The 20,614-nt window shown below is 42.0% G+C and overlaps 2 protein-coding genes across 6 annotated transcripts in view; one reads left to right on the forward strand and one right to left on the reverse strand.

Moving 5' to 3' along the window:
* Positions 1-2,168: 2,168 nt before the first annotated feature.
* LOC111595007 (mitogen-activated protein kinase kinase kinase-like) lies at positions 2,169-13,422 on the reverse strand. Of its 3 annotated transcripts, XM_030225887.1 has the most exons (11): positions 12,785-13,422; positions 12,233-12,637; positions 11,546-12,168; positions 11,312-11,478; positions 11,075-11,250; positions 10,814-10,834; positions 10,337-10,528; positions 10,152-10,263; positions 4,933-5,326; positions 3,925-4,340; positions 2,169-3,858 (listed from the first exon to the last, which is right to left on the reverse strand). In XM_030225887.1, the coding sequence occupies exons 2-11, from the start codon at positions 12,509-12,511 to the stop codon at positions 2,855-2,857; spliced, it is 3,384 nt and encodes a 1,127-aa protein (XP_030081747.1). In that variant the 5' UTR covers positions 12,512-12,637; positions 12,785-13,422; the 3' UTR covers positions 2,169-2,854. The 3 variants fall into 3 exon arrangements, with proteins under 3 accessions (XP_030081747.1, XP_030081746.1, XP_023164276.2); XM_030225886.1 differs by lacking the exons at positions 2,169-3,858; positions 3,925-4,340; positions 4,933-5,326 and adding an exon at positions 7,159-9,487; XM_023308508.2 differs by lacking the exons at positions 2,169-3,858; positions 3,925-4,340; positions 4,933-5,326; positions 10,814-10,834 and adding an exon at positions 7,159-9,487.
* A 1,366-nt stretch (positions 13,423-14,788) lies between these two features.
* LOC111594244 (MAGUK p55 subfamily member 5-A) overlaps positions 14,789-20,614 on the forward strand; it is a 77,620-nt gene continuing 71,794 nt past the window's right edge. Inside the window, exons 1-2 of one of the 3 annotated variants that reach the window (XM_030225888.1) lie at positions 14,789-15,134; positions 17,791-18,157. In XM_030225888.1, coding sequence (XP_030081748.1) covers positions 18,071-18,157 — 87 coding nt within the window. In that variant the 5' untranslated portion in view covers positions 14,789-15,134; positions 17,791-18,070. The remainder of the gene's footprint in view (positions 15,135-17,790; positions 18,158-20,614) is intronic. The other 2 variants (XM_030225889.1, XM_030225891.1) reach the window with 2 other exon arrangements.

The raw sequence follows: 20,614 nt of genomic DNA on the forward strand, positions 1-20,614 counted from the left end.
GGCGGCAACTACAGCAGGAAAATAGGCGAAGGCCAAATTTCAGTGAGACGGAAGTGTAAGCCCAAAACTGGATCTGACATGGACTTGGAAATGCACTTGGACCTTGGAAATGAACTTGGACTTGGAGTTGATTTCAGCTAGACGTATCGCTTATTTGGTAGGTGAAGGCCTTGAAGACCTTGAAGACTTACCACATGCACTTTCCATATCAAGCTCTAAGCAATGTTACACAGAATTACCGAGCACGTACACAAACACTATGTTTCACAGATTCACCAAACAGAAAAACAAAACAAAAACAGAGCACAAGATCTAAGTTTTAAGATCGAAATGGTTTTTGGGAGCCTTTCGCGCTGCGAGCGTTTGCGACTGATGGCCGGCACTGAACTTGTCAGCCCGAGAGCAGAGGAACATTTGGTCGCCCGAATTCAAGCTAGAACAGGTGAGCCAGGTGCGCCGACTAAGCGACTAAGCGACCAACCGACCAGTTGCCTTTCCATTCCACTTTTTCCACTTTGGCAGAGGCAACGGTAAACACGAAGCTGGAATCAATTGGGGCACCTGGCCAAGCAAATGAAGATCAACCTGAAGATGCTGCTTGGGGGTACAGCAGGTGGTTTGACTAGTCACAGTAGACAGTGGCTGCCAGTCGCCTGCCACAGAAAGGGAATGCCACTGGATTCTCTGCTGACACTCAGTGAAAACGTTAGCCTAATTTCTAACTACAGCAATTATTTATTTTAGATCTATATGAGTTTTAACAATTTATTGTTTGCCCGAAAATGGCATTTAGAAAAGATAAGATGATAATAACAGATTGGATTAAAGTTTCCGTTAGGATATGTTGCTCAAAATGGTACCATCGATTTGGAGCATTGAAGAGAATCTCTATACAAACACTGAGCAGCGTCTGACCGATGTCCGTTGGAGAGCTGACTAAGGATGTGCTGAACGAAAATTCAGAGTATAAAATTTGAGCAATAAAATGTGGGTTTCGTTAAATGAACCACATCAATAAAACAGAAATAAGTGACGTAATATTTTGTATAAAAATAGTATTTGTTTATTTTTAATATATTTTTGCTTTTTCATTTGTTTTGGTTTTGGTTTTGGTTTTTGGTCTCTGAATGATTGAAATGAATTGTTAATTATTAATAGCTAATTTGTACATAAAAATAAGTCACAAGCAGCATTTATTATTGCATATTTAGGGGCTGCGATAGCCAGAAAACTAGCAACAATTAATGAATCATGCAACAAAAGGCAATTACGCTACGATTTTAATAATAATATTGGTTAACTGGGTTTCTCTGCTTTGATTTCATTTGATTTGATTGGCGTATTTAGTTGTGTATTACTTTTCAGGCAAATTGAATTAGTTTTTATCTTTCCTTGGATATATTAGAGTTAGCAATTGCTGAATCCACAATGTTTTCTTTTTTTTTTTAATGTACATATTGCTTTATTTTTATTCTTTTTATTTTTTCGTGTGAGCATGAACAATTTGTCTAAAAAATAGTATAAATTGTCATTAAGGTAAAACGGTAATCGCAGTCTACAGAGGCTATTGATTGCAAACAATTCATTTAACAAACATAATTTGAATAAGCATTTAAATTAAGTTCATAATTTTCGACATGCAAGAAAGCGCCATCTAGCGCCGCATGTATACACTACACAAGTTTAGACTCTGTGTGCGGCCGAGCACACGAGCTAGAAAGGAGTGGAGAGAGCTGAGTTCAGCTTTCTACATTGCAACTACTGCCGCTAGATGTCGCTAATCCCGCCTCGATCGCTCATAGCAAGCGTTATACATTGAAGTATATTAGAATGCCAATATATGTATATAGTGTTTCAATATCTGATGATATTCACAGGCGTATTATTTGCTGTCGGCTTGAAAACTTACAATTTGTTGTTTTACATATAGTTTATATGTATGCAATTTGTTATTATATATTATATCCTATATATATATATATATATGTGTGTGTGTGTGTGTGTATGTATGTATATATATATATATATCATTTGAGTTTATAAATCGATCAAATTGTATTTTGGAACTAAAGCTAATGATTTAGCAACGTCTTTATATAGGGTTACATATCAAGGTATATATGTATGTATATATATGTATATATATTATATTTAGATGTATGTATGTATAAACGTTTTCTTCAGACTTAAAAATGGAGTTGTTATTGGTGTATTTAGTTAGCTTCGAATTACAATTAGTGTTATACTCATCTGCTCTTATTGTTTTTGGGGCGTGGCATAAGGCGTGGCATCTAATCAAATTGAAGACAGTCGACTATAGACTTGCATAAAGATATATCAATATCAATTCATAAGCTATAACTGAACATGAGCATGTGGTCAGAAGCAGCTTCTTCGGAATTCGAAGCTCTATATTCATGCTATATATTTAAGGCAAATCGCTCAAGTCAAGAGGTTATATAATGCTGACTACTATATCAGGGTTATAAACTGTAACAGATCAGGGTATTATAACATAGATCTGCCACCAAGTTGTAGTCTGTGTGTGTCCGTGTCTGTGTCTGTGTGGGTCTGCGCTCTCGCTCTAATGTACGCAAGCTTGAGGTATCAATGTATTTCTAAACTGTTTGCCGTCCCACTCGCACCTGCTATTGCTATTTCTGTCTCTCGTTGACTCTCAGAGTCGGTATTCATAGTGTGCGGATCGTGAACGCCGCGCACCGGAGTACCAACGATATGGCACCCGTTGCTGGTGCAAGGCCAGGCCCAGGGCCAAGCCAGAGGCGCCTCCGGCGCTGCCAATGTCCGCGCCGGGACTACGCGCTAACTGCAAAGTCAGCGCCAGACGCGCCTGCTAGGAGGACGATGAGGCCGATGGCGATGGTGTGCTAGCGCTGGAGGTATGTCGATGCCTACGTTGTGTTTGTTGTTGCTGCTGTTGCTGTTGCTGTTGTGGCAGCTGCAGACCTGGCGATGTCATGCGCCTGCCCAAGACGCCAACGGGCAAACTGCTAGCGTCCAAATAGGCCTCCGGACTGAATCGCACGCGACTATGCTGCGATCCAATGGAGCCCTCTTTGGCGCTCAAGTAGGAGCTGTCGTCGCTGGTCAACGAGTCGGGCGGCGTCGGATTTGTGGGCGTGCCCTGCTGCGACGATATGCTGCCGTTAAGCGTATTGCTGTTGTACTTCTTCAGCGAGCTGCGCAGCTTGCCCTGGCTAATGCCCACCTGCTGCAGGGCCAGCTGCTGCTGCTGCTGCTGTTGCTGCTGCTGCAGCTGATAGCTGAGCGTGTGCTGTTCGAAGGGCAAGCTGACAGGACGTGTGACAGGCGCATATTTACTGTTTGCCAACGGACTGTGCAACAAGCGATTGATTAGCTTGGGTGAGCCGATATAGAAATCCTGTTTGCCAGTTGGCGGCGGCGGCTGCTGCTGAGACGCCGTTGTTTGTTGAATTTGTGACGTTGGCGCCGGCGCTGGCGCCGGTTCGCATTCGTATTCCACATTGAGGTTCACGTTCAAATTGAGATTGTTGTAATCGTAGAGCAGCTCCTCGTGCTCCAGCAGCACATTCGAATTGTTCGATACCGTTGAGGGTGTACGACGATGCCCGCCCGCACTGACTCCCATCTGTGGAACGCGCGGCGGCGGCGTACGCGTTTGCAATGGCGGCAACGCTGCCACCGCAGCCACCTGAACCGCCTGAACCGCCTGCACCGCCTGCACGGGCGGCTCATACTGATAGTCATAGTAGTCGGGCAGGCGATGATTGTAGTCGTACGAGTAATCCGGATACGATTTGCAATCGCGCTCATATGCAAAATTCAACTCCGGCCGATATGGAAAATAGTTGGAGCCTGCAACATGGAGATGGATCAATGATGATGTTGCTAGGTGTCAGCCAGCTGGGGCAGGTAGCTTACCAAAGTACCCATTGCGATAGGCACCGCCATCGTTGGAGTAACTGGGCCCGTTGCGCAGATAGTCGGCGGGCGCATAAAGCGGCGGTGGTCCGATGCCACCGCCCACGCGGAACTCCTCGAAGCCATCGGCATTGTTGCAGCTGCTGCTGCTCAGCTTGCGGCGCGGCGACGGCGTCGGCGGCTGTGAGCCGGCATAGAGCAACGCCACGGTCTGCGGTTGTTGCAGCGGCTGAGCTTGTGGCACAGTAGTCACTGCTGCTACTCCTGCTACAGCCACTCCTTGATGCAGTTGATGCTGTGGCGTGCGTTGCACGGGCGTGTAATACGGTTGACTGCCCCCCACGCGTCGTTGTGCCACTGTTTGAGGCTTTTGCGTGGCCATCGCTGTGCCTGTTCCTGTGTCCAGGGCTGAATAGCTGCATGGATAAAGCGAATTTTAAGATGCGGGTTTAACTTTATAGACCAATGTCAAATTTTAAAGTCAGTTCTATAATAGCTAAAATGCTGACAGTTAAACTGAATGTCAAGCTGGGTATAAGTATCTAACAATCACGTCATACAGCTCACTGGTTAATTGCTAGTTTGACAGGAACATTTGGAAATGACAGTTACCAGCTGTCAAACTTGACATCATTATACTTAGGATAATATCAACTGGCAAGCGAATTAGTTAACCAAGGCATTTAGTATTAACATGATGTTAAAGTTGATTGCCACTTTAACTAATTGTTAAATATTCAACTTGTTCAATGCAAACGAAGAGAAAATAAAAAGCATTTCGGCAGGCACTTGACAAAGTAAGCATGATGTCAAATAATTAACGTCCAGTTTAACCAATTCTATGCGCCTGATAGAATAAAGTGAGTTAGGAAGCTTTGGCATGTTAAACATGATGTCAAACTTGACAACGACAGCGAGTCAAGTATTTTCCACGCAGCAGACGTGTTGTCAAAGCTGTTTTTCGATTGGCCCAACGCGTGTTGGCCATAATATTTGGCAAGCACTTACCGCAGAGCATTTGGCTTGTTGGCCAAGTAGCGCGTCGCCTCCAGCTGATGTTCGCTGTGATCGATCTGATCCGGCAGCTGCTCCTGTTCCTCCACGCTTGTCGCCTTGGGCGCTGCCTTCAAAGCGGGCAGCTCGCTGAGCAGCGTCGGATGCACCGGTGACACATTGGACATGCGCACGTCATAGCCAGCAGCGACGCCCGCCAGCAGCGATGCCATATTGTAGAGCAGCAGCTCGATCACGGAGAGCTTTGGCTTGCGGGCCGCATCGCCGGCGTAGAGCGTCGGCAGCGGCACGTTGCTGGTGAAGCGGCTGAGCAGATACGGAGATGGCGACATGATTGGCATGTTTGCTGGTCCCGAACGCCAGTCCTCCTTGCTATTGCCCTGATAGCCTGTTGGGGCGGTCCAACAATGCGGCAGCATGAACAGTTGACGAAACAGTGTTGAGAAACGTGTGGCTAAACGGTTACTTCAGGTGTGGGTGTTGGTAAGTAGATCGAGTAGTTCAAGTGGGGGCTAGGGGCAGGGTTTACCACAGGCAAGAACCAACCTACACCGGGGAAGTCTTTAGAAGCTCGGGCTAAATTAAATATGCTACAATTTCGCTTTTTTTTAATGTTTATTGTCCGTTTTCGGGTTTTGTGTATGCTTATTGTTGTTGTTGTTGTTGTAGTTGTTCTTGATATTTTTATTTCTCGATTTTTGTTGTTTGGGTTTTCCATAAGTATACAAATTACATTTAAGGTAAAACGTAAGAAAAACAAACAAATAAACAAAAATGGTCTAGTCGCAGGTGCTCGACTAGCAGATACCCTGTTCACAGTGCAAACAACGCAGACTCGCAAAGCTTCAAAATTTGAGATCGAAGCATTCTTAACGGACAGACAGCCAGATGATATAGATATGATACGATAGCTTGATAGGGACTTTATTTGAGAAATTTAGTTTATTTTTTTGTTGGCAATGTTTACAGGGTATTCACGAAAATTAAAGGCTTGCATACAATAATACATAAAAAATTAATTTTTTTCTTGATGTTTGCTTTCTCATCATTTTTCATCACAGTTTTTTTTCTGCTTTCTTTTTCTATTTTTTTTCTCAACTCAAATACTAAAAATAAATAAAAGCCAATTGCAATTCAATTAAAATCTAAGTAAATAAAACTGCACAAGAATACCAAAGGAAGAAAAGAAAGAACAAAGATTGAACCGAGACCAGCAGCAGAATGGAGCAGCAGCTTCAATCTCGCTGCCACAATCAAAAAAAAAAAAGAAAGAAAAAATTGAAGATGCTGTACGACTAAAGCTAGGCTCAACTGAAGTTCGTGTTTCTCGTATATGTATGTATATAAATATTGTTGCTTGCATATATATCAAAGATTAGATATGTATAGTTATACCAATTCACTTAACTCTCGATAGCTTTCCATAAGTATATTTAGTTCATATTGTGGCGAACGATTCTCTCATTTCTTACTCCACATTGTGTAAGCAAAGAGCAGACAAAAGCCATTCAAATATGTCTGGAACCTGAACATGCAGGTATATATATATCATTTAACTTGTTTTTATCTAGTTCGTTTTCGTTTGCTTAGTCTTCTCTCACTGGCTGCTTTATCTGAGCGAACTTTTGCTTTGATAATTCTGATAATCTGGCGCTTTTATACCTGAGTCTCAACTTTTAATACACACACAAATATATATATATATATATATAGATATTATTTTATAAAATTCAATTCCACATTTTCGCTTTGTATATCATTATATTACACAATATCAAGTTTGTTTCTGCTTCTAGTTTTTGACTTGTTTCCAGTCGTTTCCAGCCATGCAGCTTCTGGGCTTGCACTAATTCTTTTTGATCTATTCCAAATTTAATGTTTCCGAATAGTTATCTCTTTCTCTCTCTCTCTCTATCTCTGTATCTTTCTATCTCTCCTCTTTCCTCTTCCCGCTCTTCTACGTTGCTCTGTTTTGTTATTCGAGTCGAATCCTCTGTGACCACATAATACATCCGGATACTCATTCCCAGTTGAAACATTATTGCTTTTCCAAACAGTTTTGTCTAGACTTTAACGAGCTTTGCTTACACACATGTGGAGCGTTAGTACACAAAACAAAAAAAGATCAAATGAACAAACGGAAATTTCCTTGTTATTGTTATTGTTAGATGTACGCAAGCAGTAAGGAGCTAGTGTGTGTGTGTGTGTGTGTGTGTGTGTGTGTGTGTGTGTGTGTGTGTGTGTGTGTGTGTGTGTGTCTGTGTGTGTGGGTGTGTAGGTTACTTAGACTTAGTCTATGGTTTTAATATAAAACAATGGGCTCATAGTTGACTGCATATATATACACCTAAATGTATGTATATGCATGTATTTGATTGATTGATGCAGGACTACAACGACGCACGGCTTTGACCACAACAACTAACACAACAAATAGAACTGTTAGATAAGCCTAAACACACACACACACACATACACAGGCAGCAAGGCACACACAATCAGACACGTTCCAATTGTTCGCAGGACTGCGTTTGAGGCTTTTTGCTTTTGCGTTTCGCAGAACGTCCCGTTGTCGACTTGCCGCTCGCTAGTGGCAGTTCCGTTTCATATGGATCAATGGCACCAAATTCAGCAATGCTGCCGCTTCTGCTGCCAGCCGTGGCCATTTGCTGATCGGACAGCTTAGTATATTTTTTCTTGGAGCCGCGCGTGAATAGATTGATTAATGATTTGATTTTGCCGCTCGATGAGTGCTGCTGCGGCTGTTGCGCCTGCTGCAGCTGCTGGCTATTGGCTAGAGCGCTGGCCGGCGCCTCCACAGACTTCGATTTGGTAATGCAGCGCAGCTTTTGTTTTTGCTTCTTTGTTTGCTTGGTGTCCTGCCGCTGCTGTTCGGCCAGCAGGCATTCCTTCATCTTGACCACGTCCGGATGCGGTTGGACGTCCTGCATACGGCGTGTCTGCAGTATGCAGTTCTCATGTATTCGTGCACCGTTCTGTGCTACATCGTTGTTGTCGTTGTCGTTATCGCTGCGATTCAACTGATCGTGCCAGTCGTCATCGTTGGAGTCGTTATCGCTGGAGCTGTAGTTGGTGCTAAAGCTGATCGATGCGATCGACGTCTGTACATCGTTCGCTGCTGTCGCCGTGGGCGTGGCAGGCGCCATCTCAAATGTGGGCGAGTTCATTTGAAAGGTCACGGAACTTTTTCGGGACGTGGAGCAGTTGGCGCGCGTCTGGCTGGCTGAGGTGTCGACGGTTGAGGACGAATGCTCCGAAGAACAATGTGAGTTAATGTTGCGCTGTTCATCTTCTACATCCCTGTCATACTGGTCCTGGTCCGAGTCCTGATTACGCACCTCGTCATCGTTGTCGTCGTCGTCGTCGTCGTCATCGTCATTGTCGCCCTCAGTGCTATTCGGTTGTTGTCGAAAGAAGCAATGTCGCGGAAATTGAGAGCCGGACGCATTACGCTGAAAGCGACTCTCTAGCGCATCCTCCGCCGTTTCAGTTCGCGGCTCGGTGAGCCGCGTGGCAGAGTTGTACATGGTTAGGTCGCCGCTTGACTTGGAATTCACACGGTCGCTGCTGGCTAGTATCTTCTTTTCCAGACCCCGATAAAAGGCACGATCGTACGTGTTATTATCGCCCCGTTCCAGTGTCGGTGGCGCCACCAGCGGCGACATAGCCGGTGTCAGCTGTATACCACCGGGCTGTACGAATTGGCTGTCCAGCGATAGCTTCTTACGGCCTACTGCCGGACTGTTCCCGAGACTGCCGCCATACGGTGATCCGCACACGATGGGCGCCATTGCCACCGTGGAGGCGCTCGACTTTAGGAAATGAAAGCAGCCCGTTGTTGGCGTTAGGGTATCCGACTCGGAGCTATCGTCTGGCAGCAAATGGATAACATTGTTGCCACTGTGCGGTAGATCCAGACCGTAGTCTTGGCTACGGGCGCGACCAAAAATGTTAGTGGCAGGCGTACGATTTGCTATATTTTTATTGCTGTTGTTGTGGCTGTTGTTGTTGTTGTTGTGATTGCCGTTTAACCGTGGCGAGGCATTGGATGACATGATGTTGTTTGTATTAGTTTTGTGGTGGTTGTTGTTGTTGTTGTTATATATGTGATTACTATTGTTGTTGTTGTTGTTGTTGTTGGTATGCAGTATTAAATATGGCATACCTGTAGCCACACCAGCGCCAACAGCACCAATTGCCGCCACACTGCCGCCCAAATACATGGGCGACGTGGGCGTGGAGCCGCCGGCAATGCTGCCCACATTGGAGCTGCCCAGCAACTGTGTTGACATTGCTGCTGTTGCAGCTGTCGGTGTGGTGCCACCTGTTCCAGCTGTGCCAGCAGCCGCCGCCGCCGCCGCAGCATTCAGCTTCTTGTCCAGATTGGGCGCACTCTTGCTGAACGATGAGTGCGTCGAACTTTGCGCCGGCCACTCGGGCTGGCCGCCCAGCTGTGGCGGCAGCAGCGAACGTTCGCGCTGGTGCATTGTCGATGGACCCCAGGTCTTGTTTTTGTGCCCATCGGTCACTGTGAGCCACGGCCCAACAAAGTAAAGAGAAAACAAACCAAAAGCAAAGAAAAACAAGAAAAAGAAACGATAAATAAATAAATATACAAATTAGAAATTCTAAATTAGAACTAATAAAAATATAATGAAAATAAATGTAGCTAAGTAAACAAGTTTCGATGCAATGCATTCAAATAGGTTACAGAGAAACAGTGGGAATGAACAGCACGTTTCATGTGGAACGTACGGAATCAAAGCAGTTAACAAGTAAATTTGTAATACGATATTAAAGATTTCAAGTACTAGTAAACAAAATCTATATTTCAGTTCTTATTGGTCAGACATACGAAAAATTAACTTTTTGTTAGTTAAAGCGAAGTCTTAAAGTCGTAAATGATTAATTTTGATTTTTATGTAGCTGTCCTAAACGTTTCATTCCAATTCAGTTTTTAAATATGTTGAATTGAAAATGAAAAAAAAAAGAAAACATTTATGATCAATTCAGTTTCCATTTTCAATGGGCTTAGGGTAATCTCGTGATCTCTTCTAGGGATATCGATATTTCGTTTCCACTTTGTATTCAACTTGTTTTCACTCAAAATCAAATTGATTGAATATATGGAATGGGAACAGTCTTTGGGGTCAAGTTCGAAACAATCTTGTTCCAGTTAAGGTTTCACTTACGTGTCACAATTCGCAATCTGGAGAGGGAGGGCGAGCCGGGCGGCTCCACTTTGTCACAAACGGCCGTAATTGTGTGCCGGAATTCCGTTGGCAGTGATATCTGCAGCGGTTTCTGTAGCAAATATGCAATATATATATATATATATAGTATATATTGAGTTTAATTGTATTCAGTTGGATTCTACCTTTTTACTCTTTTTGGGCTTCCGCTTCGATGGTACCGGCACCGGCACAGTCCCTGGCTGCATCATTAGCTCGCGTCCAAGGATATTGATTTCTCGCTGACGCAGTTGCTCCTCCAGCTCATGGAGCTTGTTGGCCTTTTCCAGCTGCTTCTTTTGCATTAGCTTCAGCTGCTCCTCCTTGTTGCGCAGTTCCTACGGAATCGAACACATTTGGATTAACTCGAAAATGGGGATTTTTAGTGCAGGGACTCAGACTCAAAACTCGCAAATGTCTGGCAAATGGAAAATCCATGCAATTGTACGTGAGAGGTGGTGCGTGGTGGGCTGTTGGACAAACTTAAAGCACACAAGACTCGAATAGCAATGGCCAAAACAAATCGAAAAATGTGAACAGAAACGAAGCGAATTCGAAACTAAACGGAAACAAAATCGAGCAGCAAAAATGTTTTTCCCTTTTTTGGAACAAGGCGCGCTTACCTCTTCGATAGTTTGGAAACGCTTAACATGGTTTGGAGTTGGGTAACAAATATTGACGGAAAAAATTTGATAGAAAAAAGGCAGTTAAATCAAATGATTAGACAATTTTGTTCGTGTGAGAGCTTAAGAAAGATAGATGTAAATGTAGAGATACAAAACTAAACTTAGATAGATAGATAGAGAAATAGAGAGTTTCCTAAAAGGGACCCCAAATAGAGAGTAGACAACGATAGCGTTTCATATTGTGTATTCACCGGATACCTTTTCTTTTTCGCGCAGATCGTGCAGCACTTCGGCGATCTCTTTCTTCCACAGCTCCTGTAGGTGGTGAAAAGATTCCTGAGGCGTTAACGTAAATTTCGAGCACGCGCTACTCTCCAGCTGTTCGATAATCTTCTTGAAATCAGGTCGTCTATGTGGATCGCTTTCCCAGCAGCCTGTAAGAGATTAGAAATTAGCATCGCAGCTATCAGTAATCTATACTTCACCTTCACTCACTTTTCATAAGAGCGCCCCAAGTTTCGGGGCAAGTCTTAGGTATCGGCAACGTTAGCGTATTGACAGCGACGCCATATGCAACGGAAAGTGGATCGAAACCTTTGTAGGGCGTTTCGCCTGTGATCAGCTCCCAGAGTAGCACACCATAGCTCCACACATCCGACGATCTATAATAAAATTATATACACAATTGATATAATCAATTTGAATGTTGTCCACATTGCGTTCACTCACTTGGAGTACATGCTCCGGCTAATGACCTCAGGCGGCATCCAGGCGTAGGTGCCAGCGGCGCTCATACACTGTGTGTTGTACATTTCGCGTGCTAGGCCAAAGTCGGTTATTTTGAGCGTTTTATTGTGCAGCTGACTGCCCTCGATGGCCTCATAGATGAGTACATTGGAGGACTTAAGGTCGCGATGTATTATCGACATGGGCGCCTCGCTGTGCAAGTAGTTCATACCGCAGGCAATTTGTATCGCCCAATCAACGAGAACATCAGGCGGTATTTTGCCAGCGAGAATACGATTGAGGCTGCCGCCTCGCGCATATTCCATGACCAGACACAGTTTTGTCTTTAAGCAAACACCGCGCAGTGCCGCAATATTGCGATGTTTTAGCGGCCAGAAGAGTTTGGCCTCCTGCAGGACATTGTCACGCATCCGCTGCATATCATCTTCGCCAGTTTGGTGAGCTATTTTAATGGCTACCTCCTCATTGTCGTAGTAGCCGCGATGCACCTTACAAAAGCCACCAGAGCCAATAACTTCTTTAATATCCAGCTCCGACTCGTCGATTTCATGCGGTAATTCCAATGGATCCGCGTCTGTTACAAAGTTACGCGGAAAAACCCCAACCTGGCAAGTGAATAAGACTTGATGAGTAACTAATTGCTTTTAGCTATTCATTTTCGAACTATACCTTATCACCAATCTTGCCCGTCCACCAGCCCACGTCGCCAGAGACTTCGCTGTCTGTGGAAAGTACGACAACGATCTGTCCCCGACGCAGTGTCAGCTCATCTTCGCCCTGTGCATTGTAGTCATAAAGTGCTGTCCAGAGGCTTGCTTCAGCGCCCAATGCTGACTTATCATCTGCCAGACCGTTCGCGGCCGCTGCAGCGGCATCATCTGAGGCATTCGCATGTTGCTGATTGCTGCTGCTGTTGTCCACGTGCTGCTCCTCGCTGATGGGGAGCATGGCCAGTGCTGCTGCTCCTTGTTGTGATGTTGTTATACGAGTTGCCGTCGTCTGTTCTCGGCCAGCATTAAGAGCTCAACCATGGACGCGCGCTTCTTTTAAGAAACTCGAGCAATGACGCAAAATCTTGATAAGCAAATGAAAAAAAAAACAACAAAAATGATAACACGAAGGCAGTCAACGACGCGCTGCATGTCCACTCCCCAACCACCCCTCTACAGCAACCGCCACCACACCCACTTGGCAGCATGCGCGCGTATTGTTGCTACTTACACAGTTCTGTTTCGCCGATTTGGCTGAACAGATTTCACTCCTTTAGCTACTGATGCTGATGCTGCCACTTGCACTTGTCCCACCCGCCCCCTCAGCCAAACGAACGCACGCACTGCGCACACAATAGAAAACAATCAGAGACAGCACACGCACATGCACACACACATACACTCGAACGCACGCACGAACACCAATACACTGTTCAACTGGAAGAGGCAAAACCACAGCTCGTTGTATTCGGCCTTTATTTTTTTTTAGCTAAAATCAGCTCAATGATGACTTTAATATACTTGATCAACTTCGAATTGGTCCTGTACGTATTTCTTACAAATAGTGGACTTTTTTGTTTTTCGTTTTTTATCGTTTACGTGCGTGAGTGTATGTGAGTCTTTATGTCTGCTGTTTGGTGCTCGTTGGCTATTTTGTTAACGTAACGTCGTTTGGAGTTGCAAGATGCTTGCCTCGATTTCGTTTGCTTAATTTTTAAGAGTAGCGATATATTGATTTCTGCTTTCGTATATGTTTCTTAAACATAATAAAAATTTATGTTGAGAAAAACTTGCAGATAGACTTATTTCGACGGGCGATAGACGGCCGACACACAACTAGCAATAATGGTGGTCGGTCGATATGTTGGCACTGATACGTTAAATGTATAAAATAGCGCTGAATTGCATTAACAGAAAGTGTGGATCATTTATGCGTCTTGCTGTCTCGATTTTGCGTTGACTGTTAATGACGAAAATATAAAAATAGTGCTACCGTATATTCCTTATAATAACATTGGTTAGCATAAGTGATATAGGCTTTTTATAAAGCTTATAAAGTTGATATATACATATATATATGTATATAGATACAGATATGTATATATAAATAGATATGTATAGCTTTTTTCAATCTTTGGAAGATTGTCTGTTTGTATATCTGAGGGTTTTAAATTAACACTATATACACGTTAATTACTTTAAAAGCAACCGAAGAAAAAAAAGTGGCAAAGCATTTAAAATAACAGAGTAGGCTTTTTGCTTATACGCAATTTGCTCTATCTGGCAACCCTCCATTTCTCAAATATTCTGGCAACCCAAGATTGTTGAACTTTCGCGTTCAACGAAAATGCGGCAATAGGAGAATTTTATTTGAAATGAATAACTAAAAGAATATTAAATATGTTATTCATTGGCCCAAGCGATGCTACTTAGCCAGGTGTAGTCAAGCAGCTGCTATCTATGCTGTGTATCCCGGCAATACCGCACGCGCGTTCGCGCCCGCTCTCTCTCTATCTCTCTCTTTGCCTCTCGCTCTCTTTTGACCCGTTACTGTAGTTGACTTTGTCACTGGCTCGGCTGGTCCAGCAACGTTGCGTCGGCATTAGCATTAGCATCCTCGGCTGCTGGCGATACTGCTGTTGCTGTTTGTGTTGCTGCTACTGCTGCCGCATTGACAGCTGAACCAAAGTCCGTAAACCAGAAACAGAAACGGAGCCAGCGCCAGTGCACAGGCCACGGCAACGGCGGCTGCTGTACAAACGATTCGCAACGCTCAGTTCAGTTACGCGCAAGATTTCAACATAAATTGTAGCACACTTTAGAGCGACGGACGGCGGTTAAAGCGGGCGTGCGCAGCAAAATTGCACGGCAAGAATCCAATCAGTAACAGAAACGGAAACGGAACTTCTTGTCTGAGTTGGTTCTGCTATTCAAATAATTGTCAACCGCTTTAATTTTTTTTGTTTTTTTTTTTTAATGACTGGTGCTTTCGTTGGTTTTTTTTTACCGTCTCGTTACGGCAAACTCAGTTCGCTCATTAAAAAAAGTAGTTCACAAAAAATTTGGCTACATTCGCAACGCTTATATATAATTTTTTTTTGTGTTTAACGCGTTGCCATCGCAGCCGCCGCCACTAGATTTTTTCTCGCTGCGTGCGTGCGTGTCTTTAAGTGTGCGTGTGTGTGTGTGCTTGAGTAAGCGTGTGTGTCCGTGTGTGTGTACGCGTATACGAGAACGTGTTATATTTTTTTTGTACTTTACTCGTATGCCAAACAAAAGCCATGTTCATAAAAGCGTCAAGTTAAAATAGCTAGAAAATCGCAACAAATAAAACAAATTGCAATCAAATAATAATAAAAAGAAAACGCACAACGCGAAACACTGCACAATTAGCGCGTAAAGCTCAATCTGCAGCCAACCAGCCAGCCAGCCAGCCAAAATACTTAGTCTAAGTCGATGGGGAAGACGACAAAGCCAAACATCAAAACGAAACGCACAAAGCTAACAAAACGAGACGTAACGTCAAAATTTAAAAATCAAAACAACGTTCTAGCCTAACGAATGCAGCACCAAAATTTAGGGTAACCTAATTAAATACATACACATATATATATATATATATATATATATATATATATATATATATATATATAAATTTATATATACATATATGTATATATAAATTTATATATATATTAAATATATTAAATATAGATATATTTTTACTTTACTTTAATATTTGTATTTAAATTTATTTATGTATTTCTTAATTTTTTTGACCGATCGCTGAAATTTTGAAAGTTAATATACTAATAAATCAAATTCGTACACATACATGCATGTGTGTGTGTGCAGATAAATCCACACAAATAGCTGTTGCCTGGCCTATAAAATGGCTGCCCCAATGGCAGCAACAGCGCAGTTGACGCTGGCAGCGTGGTAAGCAGCGCGCAAGAAGTTGAGGTTATGTCTGCGCCGCAAAACGTGCTTTGGGTCGCTGCTGCTGCCCTTGGCATAAAATTTTGTGCTGCTGCGACAGCAGCGACTGCTTAGCCCTGCTTAGCTGGGCGTGCCAGCAGTATGCCAGCAGTTATAGTCGCCTCGCAAGTAAAATGCGCTGCTATCGTCGCTGCAGCAGCATCCTTTAACAGAGCAGCGCGGCTTGTCTCTTTGCTTATGTGTGTTTGTGTGCGTAAGTGTGTTTATATATGTATTTGAACTGGTGGACATGTCCTTGTTAGAAGCTACCACGCTCACACACACACACAGTTTTGGGCTTCGTAAATGACCTAGCCCTATTTCTAGGCATTACGCTTTGTCCGCTGAGAGTCAACTGCTTGGACCTCAGTTGCTGCGCAGTAGCTGCGCTTGGCGGCGTTTGCGGCGACGGCGATTGTGACATTTTCTTTTGATTTGTGCTCGAAGGATGCGGTCGCTGTACGTAGAGCTAGCCCTTTTCTCTCTCTCTCTCTCTCTCTCTCTCTGTATATGTGCGTGGTTGTGTATGTGTTCTTTTTATTGCTTCCTTTGCACATTTCACGAACGTTTTTCGTTTCCTTTAGATTGCCAAAAAAAAGTGTTGCATACCCTGTAGGCTGACAGGCTGACAGGCACTCGAGACCCGGCCAAGCGGAACTCTAGGCAATCGAGACAATTATGGGTCACACTTATTTAGCAGATAGACGACAGCCTTAAATTCCGATTCTATCATTCGGTTGTCAACAACTAAAACCAAACTAAGGCTTAAGCGCTCAATCGTATGTTGGCTAAGAGCTGTCCCCCATACAAAAAGAGCATTGTATGCCAAAGTGTTCAATTTCCGTAGCATCCCTATATAATAGGTCAGCTCTTTGTTAGCCAGCGACTGTCTCGTCTTGAACTGCATGTCAAATTTGACATGGTCTTTTAGTCTTTAGTCTTTTAGGTTTGTCATGTCTTGTCTTGCCTTCTTTTGTTTTCTGTTAATTAATTCCATCCCTTTTGCTTGGCATTATTCACAGCGAAAAGCTTTAAAACGAATTCCTAGATTTTAATAGATTTAATATGTAAGTCTTGCTCTATTCTATCATATTTTATGTCACTCACTTATCCAAAGAAAACACATTGGATTTGTGCCCTATGCATTGTGCTGTCCCTCCATCTGCTGACATCAAATTTACGGCAAGAGACTTGAAAAACTGCACAGATTTGATAGATTTTTATCGATTTGCATATATTATACAATAGTAAAAAGGCCCAACTAGCTTGTTCACTGTTGTTTTATTATGATTTTCAAATAAATATTTCTGTTACTATTTTATCGCACATGATTTAATAAATTTTGAATATTTTTAAACTTTAAATTTAAAATAAAATATTTTTAAGGATGCTTAAATTCTAAAGTTGATTGTAAATGAATAAATCAAATATGTTGTTAAAGTAAAGTAAATTAAATTAGAAATATTGTTAATCGTATAAAATAATTATTCTTATTTTTATTTAAGTATAAATCATTAAATTAAATATATTATTAAATTAATGTAAATTAAATTTAACAATTTTTAGTTTTATTGAATAGTTATATAGTTATATAGTTATATTCATTTGTTTTATATATTTTTTTATTATATATATATTATTATATATATTGAATATTTTAAATAATTTAAAATTTGCAAAAGAATTATTGTAAATTATTAAATAAAAATATTAATTAATTATGTTAATATATTATCATAAATACTATATATATTCCGTTATATTTATAGTTGTAAATTCCATTTATGCAAGAGAAATTATTTCAGAATTATTGTGAGCTCCCTGAGAGCTAAGAATGCTGTTAAATGCCTTACGCTACTTAAGGCCTTCATTTTGCAAATATATAGACTTAATAAATATATTTAACACGCTGATGTAGGCAAAGTAGATCATATAAGGCAATATATATATAAATTGATGTATAAATATATATTGCCCGACAGCAACGATGAAATTATTCGATGACTCATATAGTCATGCCCCGATGGTTGTCCATCTATCTCAACTAACTCGCAAACAACAAAAGCTTATATAGTTTCAAGTTTTTGTATTAGTTGCACTAGAATGGGAATGCATAAAAGAAGTCTTATGTTATAGAAAAAGCAAGCGCCGCGCAGTGGGTTCAGGGTATTGGCTGGTCGGTCACTCTCGACTCGACTCCACTTACTGAAGTTACAAATACTTTTGGCTAAAAGATTTTTTTACTTTTTCTACTTTCAGCTTAGTTCCACGCCAACATACTGAATAGAAGAGAAAAGCAGCCAATTGGCAATACGAAATAAGATAAATATAATAAGCAGATGAAGCATAATTGATACGAAATAGAAAATAGCTGCGCAATAATTTAGCTGAGCAGCAATTGTATTGCAAAAATGTTTACAACAATTGCAACACGAACTGCAGCGAAGACTAGTTGATTGCGCCTGGCAGCCAAAGGAGCCAAAGGAGCTACAGGAGCTAGGGGTGCCAGTGGTGCCAGTGGTGCCAAAGGAGCTGCGCAATGCAAGCGAACAGCAACCGATCCACATTAAGCGCACAATCCTCCGGCACGCCGTCGGCCTCAACGATATCCTCGTCGCAGGGCAAGGTAAGTTAGCCGCAATCATGGACTGAGTGACAGCTTACATTCTCTGATGAAGCACAGTCCATTATGACAATGGTCCACAAAGAGTAACACTCACACTCACACTCACACACACTCTGGCCGGCAAATGGCAGCAACAACAATGGCGCTCATCTACTTTGATTTCGTTCCCCAAGGAGCTGCCTGCCTCCTCCCAAAAAAACATGCGACAGGCGACAGGCGACAGGCGACAGGCGAGAGGCGAGAAGCGAGAATTCGGCCTTTGGTTTTACCTTCTGTGTCCCCTCCTCCTCCTCTCTTAAACACCCTTACCCTCCCGCTCGCTCTTTCCCGCTTCCCCTTCCCCTTCCCCTTTATGGGTTGGTCATCCCTTTCAAGTGTCCTTTGTGTGGGCGAGCTTTGAGCTAGCGAGCATTGGCAATGGTCCCAAAAAAGCACCTTGAACGCCACCAAGTGCTTCACGCATATCGCTTACCAAATAGCTAATTCATAAACTAACCAATCCATGCATGACCGACCATAGAATACCCTCTACATGGGATCATCCTTCATCAATATAATAATCTGCAATTAATTGTGAAACTTTGAAAAGGTTATGAGGACACGGCGTACACGTGTATCTGAACAAACTCGAAAATGAACAATTGAGCTAGTTCATTACATTAAACTACAGTCAACAACTCTTAAAATGATCTAGTGTATAAATCGGTCTATAACTTATTTTACAATGAACGGTTCTTATTCATCAAATTGAACTGGAATTTACAACTTACAGCTCAATTGGTACATAGCTAATGGGTGTTATATTTCACGATGCGACGAATAAAAGACTTAGTTCATTACAATGAATTATAATTAGCAGCTCTCAAAGTTGACTGGTGAATAAGCTATATAGTTCACGCCTCGAAAAAGGAACGATTCTTCTTCAGTTGCACTGAAATGACCGAAGTGCTACAGAACTCATATGGCTTGTAATCGGCACTTTCAGCTCCTTCGTCATATATGTAAACCAGAGTATTTTAGGATTGGTTTGCTGAAAAGTCAACTGTCTGTTTTTTTTTTATTTCAACTTCAACTTCAACTTCAACTTCAAAACAGACCAGACAATCTTGTTTATCGAGCCAATATGTATGTATTTTACATCTGACCGCTTGTATTATTAAGCTGCAGCTTTGTTTTCGAATATTCCACTTCAACTTATTTGTTTGCTGATATTAAAACACTTTTCTTACTGCTTTTTTTATTGTATTTGAAGATAACAGCTCTTTTCATAGCCGCTTATGTGGCTCGGCGATTGAGCTCGACATTTGTTCGGTGAAACTTTTTCAAATTTAAGAGAATAACTTTTCATAGTGCCAAAATATACAGAGCTAGTTCATTAAAATGAGTTACTCAATAAACTCAGTGAACAGTGGACAAAAAACAGTTAACTGAACTAGTCATATTTGAATAACTAATAGAGCCCAGAAAGAGGAAGCATTTTATTAAATGGAATCAAAGTTGTGTACTCAAAAGAACTTTGTTATAGTAGCGATTACTAAAATGAACAAGCCAAGTTCTTTAATTGAAACTACATTAAGGGAACTGCAACTAGCAGCTTGCATGCTGTCCTAGCTGAACTAATGTAAAGAACACTGAGCTAGTTCATTAAATTGAACAACTCGCAACTCTTCAACTGAACTAGTTGAACTAACTGAATGGGGAATTAGCTAAGTTGTTCAGATAAACTGATTTATCAAATTGAACTAGTAAATAGGAACTGAGCTACGATAGTTCATGATTAAATCGACGCTTAAAGCTGGGTAAACGAATCAGTAACTCCAGTTCTCAGTCCGCCAAAAGGGCTTAGATAGGCTTATACACAAATGCAGCAAGCTGTGAGTGGACTTATTGCACAGTTACTTGGCTTAAAACAGCTTTAATTGCCTTCATTCAGCTATTATTTCACTTGCAAAGTTCTGAATGCAGTGAGATCGGGCTGACGAGTGGCCTAATCTTTCTCTAAATATGCTCGAATCAATTGGAGCATTACGCATATGTAACTATATATTTGTGTATTTAATGCTTACTTGATGCACTGATTAAATGTATCTGCTGTGATGTATACATGCATAAGCATATATGTAGATGGAAGGCTTAACTTGATATTGAATGGCACGCAAATGTTTGGCCGTGGCATTATCCTAGCCAGGGCTATATTTGCTGAAGCTATTTTTAAGTAGATTGCTTGTAGCCTATAATAGCCCCACACACACCCACCCACACATGCACACGCGCACGTACACAATTCTATAAATATGCAGAATTTAATTAATTCAGAGAGCACACAAAATGCATTTACAATCGAATTGGAATTTGTGCTGCTCTTTAGCTTTTGCTAATTGGAATATTTGGTTATTGTCAAACCGCCTTCGGGCATGATATAATAATTGTGCCTTTGCCAGATATCGAAATTCGACT

The sequence above is a fragment of the Drosophila hydei genome, unplaced genomic scaffold (genome assembly GCF_003285905.1).
Source record: "Drosophila hydei strain 15085-1641.00,03,60 unplaced genomic scaffold, DhydRS2 tig00008148-arrow-arrow-pilon, whole genome shotgun sequence".
Taxonomy (NCBI): Eukaryota; Metazoa; Arthropoda; class Insecta; order Diptera; family Drosophilidae; genus Drosophila; species Drosophila hydei.

Excerpts from the sequence above, each read along its gene's own strand:
- LOC111595007 (XM_030225886.1), bottom strand. The coding sequence starts at position 12,511 with ATGCTCCCCATCAGCGAGGAGCAGCACGTGGACAACAGCAGCAGCAAT. Across the intron at positions 12,169-12,232 it reads CGGGCAAGATTGGTGATAAG|GTTGGGGTTTTTCCGCGTAA; the intron begins GTATAGTTCGAA and ends TTCACTTGCCAG. Across the intron at positions 10,835-11,074 it reads ATCTGCGCGAAAAAGAAAAG|CGTTTCCAAACTATCGAAGA; the intron begins GTATCCGGTGAA and ends AACCATGTTAAG.